This window comes from Etheostoma spectabile, chromosome 10 (genome assembly GCF_008692095.1).
Source record: "Etheostoma spectabile isolate EspeVRDwgs_2016 chromosome 10, UIUC_Espe_1.0, whole genome shotgun sequence".
In the NCBI taxonomy this organism is placed as follows: Eukaryota; Metazoa; Chordata; class Actinopteri; order Perciformes; family Percidae; genus Etheostoma; species Etheostoma spectabile.
In genome coordinates, this window is record NC_045742.1 from 12,315,905 (window position 1) to 12,320,421 (window position 4,517).

General features: G+C 37.2%; 2 protein-coding genes across 2 annotated transcripts in view; one reads left to right on the plus strand and one right to left on the minus strand.

The window, feature by feature from the left end:
• upf3b (UPF3B regulator of nonsense mediated mRNA decay) overlaps nt 1-2,234 on the minus strand; it is a 3,451-nt gene extending 1,217 nt beyond the window's left edge. The window contains exons 1-8 of the mRNA XM_032527869.1: nt 1,976-2,234; nt 1,611-1,717; nt 1,414-1,520; nt 1,236-1,334; nt 764-874; nt 605-648; nt 326-514; nt 76-233 (exon numbers count right to left, since the gene is read on the minus strand). Of these exons, the coding sequence (XP_032383760.1) occupies nt 76-233; nt 326-514; nt 605-648; nt 764-874; nt 1,236-1,334; nt 1,414-1,520; nt 1,611-1,717; nt 1,976-2,086 (926 nt within the window). The 5' untranslated portion in view covers nt 2,087-2,234. The remainder of the gene's footprint in view (nt 1-75; nt 234-325; nt 515-604; nt 649-763; nt 875-1,235; nt 1,335-1,413; nt 1,521-1,610; nt 1,718-1,975) is intronic.
• Nucleotides 2,235-2,600: 366 nt separating this feature from the next.
• ndufa1 (NADH:ubiquinone oxidoreductase subunit A1) lies at nt 2,601-3,791 on the plus strand. Its single transcript, XM_032527929.1, has 3 exons — nt 2,601-2,874; nt 2,999-3,088; nt 3,633-3,791. The coding sequence occupies exons 1-3, from the start codon at nt 2,773-2,775 to the stop codon at nt 3,651-3,653; spliced, it is 213 nt and encodes a 70-aa protein (XP_032383820.1). The 5' UTR covers nt 2,601-2,772; the 3' UTR covers nt 3,654-3,791.
• Nucleotides 3,792-4,517: the final 726 nt, after the last annotated feature.

A 4,517-nucleotide genomic window follows, 5' to 3' on the forward strand; every position in this document is an offset into this window, starting at 1 on the left:
ATATATATATATATATATATATATATATATATATATATATATATGTATATTTTTTAAATGACTGAAGCAACTAACTTCCTTCCTCGATCTTCTTTATTTTCGATGTGCGGACGCCTCTTATGATCAGCACTCCCTATGGATCTGTCCTCTTTGTTTGGCCTCTCTGGTTTCTTGGCTTTTTCCTTGGGCTTCTCAGAATCAGCATCATCCCCTCTCTCCGGCTTCTTTAGGAGCTACACAGTTGAAAATAAAGACAAAGTCATAATGTAATATTGGAGATTATCACACACTGTTTTACACTGCTCCAATTGACTTCAGCACACACCTTAATTTTTGGTTCTTCTTTTACGAGGTCCTTGTCTTTCTCCAGCGGTTTCTCAATTCTCTTTATCTTCTCTGCCTCTTTGCGCTTCCTTCTCTCCTCCTCTCTCCACTTGCGACGCTCTTCATCACGCAGACGCTTGCGTTCAAGCTCCCTCCTTCTTCTTTCTTCTTTCTTTTCCTCTCTAATTCTCTGAACAGTATATAAACAAGACATGAGGCAAGCCTTAATCATGCAACTTAACAATTGTAACTAGAACACCACACTGGTGTGCCACCGTACCTGTTTATTTTTCAGGAAGTCCAGCAGAGGAGTTGTTTTTTTAGCTTGAAGGGAGAACAAAATTTAGTTTGAATTCTTCCATCCAGCAGTGCGTTCATTTAAAAATATAAACAATGATGTTTTGGCTGCACTTTCTAATTTAAGGGACTGTTCACCTACCTACAAGTTCCTTTGATTTTGCCTCAATCTCTTCCAACAGGGTCTCAGGTGTTGATGCCAACTTGTCGTCATCGCCGTTGTAGATTTCAAGAAACTTCTTGTAATCAGGATCTGAACAAAAAAATGCACCATACAAATAAAGACATGGTGATGCTTCTGGTAATACTACTTCTCTGTAGCTTAATATGCTACTTAGTATTTTTAAACTATACTAAATTGAAGTAAGGTATTTTCAGGTCAGACAAAATAACCAGTTTAAGAACAGTTATGACAACTACTAGAATTAACCCAGACTACTTTAGATTACTCTTAATGAACAAAAGGCAATTATGTTCACAAATATACACATAATAAATGTTGGCAGTTTGTTGCATGGCAGGCATCATAAACAATTAAAAAAAGTACTACTAAACTGAACCATCACAAAATCTCTCTTTTCTATAACATAACCTATACCGGTAAATGGCTTTACCTTCAGTTATTGTTCCACATTTTGCATCCTTTTTCTTACTTCTTTTCTTGGCAGTCTTTTGAAAAGGTGCAAACTCCACAATGGCAGTATACTCCTGTCCTGTTTATAAACAAGCATGACGATTCAATTCATGTCTGAGAAAAAGGTTGTATATTCTGTAAATGTTTGCTCTTCATACCTCTGCTGTCAATGAACACATATCCATCAAATCGATCTCTGAAGAGAACTATATCCTCTTGATTTTTGAAATTTATGTAAGCCCTTGCGAAGAGGTGAGGGTAAAGGCTGAAAGGACAGAATCCCCATGTCAGGTTACACTGTTAGGAGTCTGTGATAGTATTTTTTAAATTACAAAACGTCTTTATATCAACTTACCTGGTGTCGTTGGAGAAAAACTCCAGGTAGTCCAGCTCTGGGAGAGGTTGTAAATGCTCCTCCAGCTCTTCCTTGGTCAGACTTGGTGGTAAACGTCTGATTACGATCTAAGAAAGAAGATAATATTAACACATCTGGGAGAACAATCAGACAGGAAAAAGACAACAATTACATACTATTAACTCACAGTTGTGGTGAGCCAAGTGACAATGTGTCTCACTATGTAAACTGAAAAGTGGACTATGCATGTTTATATCCGACAAATCCAAGCTAGTTAAAAGCATGCTGTTATTTTACTAAACTAACGTAATAAGTATCCATAACTGACGACTTGTAACGTTAGCAAATGCGGCTAGCAAGTTTACCTTTGTCATGGCCTCTTTCTTTTCCTTGGACTTCTCCATCTTTTCACCATCTTCACACTTTATTTCTAATTTTCGCTCCCTCGGTCGAGCATTTTCCTTGTCTTCCTTCATAGTTGAAAATCTACTTCGTCCTATGGTTGTATTTCATCTCATTCCGCAGACTTGTTTACTTTTTTTAGCAAGTTAGCCGACTAGCAGCAACCGAACTAACCGTCAGCGAGTGATGTCGAAGGCATAACCCGCCCTACTCTACTTCTGATTGGCTTACCCTGACCTGCTGGCCTAAACCTAACCAATCCAACCAGGGCAGGCAGCGAGTGCTTGCCAATCGGAGGGAGTGCAATGCCTATGCCATCCTAGGACTTCCTCTTTTTCTCCCTCTGACGGGTGCTCCTGCAGTTTCGCATCACCGCCAGAAGGGGGCATTGTGAGCGAAAATATAATACGTAACGTTGGAAGCATAAACTGTATTTATTAATTTATTAATATTAACGGTCTATGGTTGGAATTAATGTTTTAACAATTTAATTTCAAATATAAAAATGTATACAAAATGTATACTAACATTTGACGACAAATACTACAGTTGTTGTTTACAACATGACGATTCCTTTTCATCAATATAGAGCGAACGGTTTTCTTTTGAAAAAACCCAACAGGAAGCACTTTCTTGTACTGTAGCGGTCGTCAGGAGAGTCGACATTTTGTTAGCTTCTTAGCAAAATAAACTGAGTCTTAGGTCAACTTTGTTGTTATCTAAGTGGCTCTCTGTCGCCTAACAGTTACCGGCTGTTATCATGTGGTATGAAATACTGCCCGGCTTCGCCGTCATGACCGTGTGTTTGATCATACCTGGCGTCGCCACAGCACAGATCCATAAGTTTACCAACGGAGGAAAGGTGATGCTATTGTGGCTCTGACCATGCTAAGAAGTAGAATACAGCTAACTAAACCGTGAAACATCCTATCGCGTTTTGTACCCTAAGCTACTTGATTTAAAGGCTCTTGTGTTTTCCCATGTAGGAAAAGAGAATCGCTCGGTATCCGTGGCAGTGGTATCTGATGGAGAGGGACAAGCGAGTGTCGGGATCAGGACAGCATGTTGACTCCAAGGTTAGTGACTAACCGTGACATGTGTCAACAGAAATATAACCTTTTGCGCGAAAACGCAAACGCTTTGACTTATAATTTTCCAAAGACAGCATATAGTAATTTCGTAATTTTCACATCCTCCAGCAGCCCAGTTCCAGGGTTGTCCTCCAGCTAGCCATTTACATAGCAAAATGTAGCACACTATGAAATGAAACTAGCAATTTTGAAACCTATATATATCTAATGGTAACATGCTTATAATGGGGTAATTGTTGGTACTACTTGAAGATGATGTCGTGTTTTTGTTTAAGCAAACAATACAAATATGAAATCATTAAAAGGATAACTATAACGGTTATTATTACCCTCCCTCAATCAGATTACAACCTGTCTGCAGAAAAGACACTGACAGTAGATGGTATAAGCCTAAGTGGTATCAGTAGAAGAAAGAAAAATAAATTGCAAACATAAAGCTTGTTAAATTAATAATATAATTTAGTAAATTCTTGCTTTATGAAAGGGGATTCAAATATATTCCTAATTAATTCTTTTTATTCCTCAACAGGGACTCGAGAACATCCACTGAAGACAAAGACTATGAAGACCCTGATGAGAAGAAAGTTGCACATTAAAAGATTATATTTAACATTCAGATGTTTGTTTTCAGTCTTTTAAAGGTAATCCTCCCTATCATCAAATAAACTGTTCCACACTTGAAATATTCTGAGGCTTCTCGGCTCTTATGTTGAATTTTAAAGGCAACTAACAAGAGGTTGGTGCTCAAATCATTGTTTTATACCTGTTCATTTGTTGTAGTGCTTATACTGTATGTTATGTCGCCTGGAAAGGTGATAACCCAGTGTTGTATAAGAGTTGTATAGACTAGATATTGTTTGGGATATTGGTTATCATAGTTGTGATTTGTCTTAAAGGCTCTCCTGGTCAAAAGGCCGCATTAGTCAAAATAACTCCAAACTAATTGAACTGTTTAGAGTAAATTATGCCATTAGAGCTGAAAACTATCTGCCACTATTATATTGAAACAGTAGGTAATTTTTTTCTCAAATGTGAGAAATTGCTGCTTTTCAATGTTTTTTATTGTCAGTTGAATGACTTGTTGGTTGGTTTTGTTGTACAGACATCACTAGATGTTACAAGGAGTTGTAAATTGTGCATTTTTGAAAATATTCTGATATTTAAAGTTCTAGTGCCTGGCTGTCATTCCAAAGAGGGATTCCAAGTAGCGCTGTCAAACGTTTAAAATATTTAATTGCAAATAATCGCATTAATGTCATAGTTACCTCGCAATTAATCACATTTTATCTATTCAAAAAGTCCCTTAATTTCTTTTAGTCCCATTATTTTTTTCCTCATTTTTAATGCTCTTATCAACATTGAAAAGTGGTTTGGCTTGCTTTGTGCAGCTTTTTTTTTTTTTTTTTAAATTGAA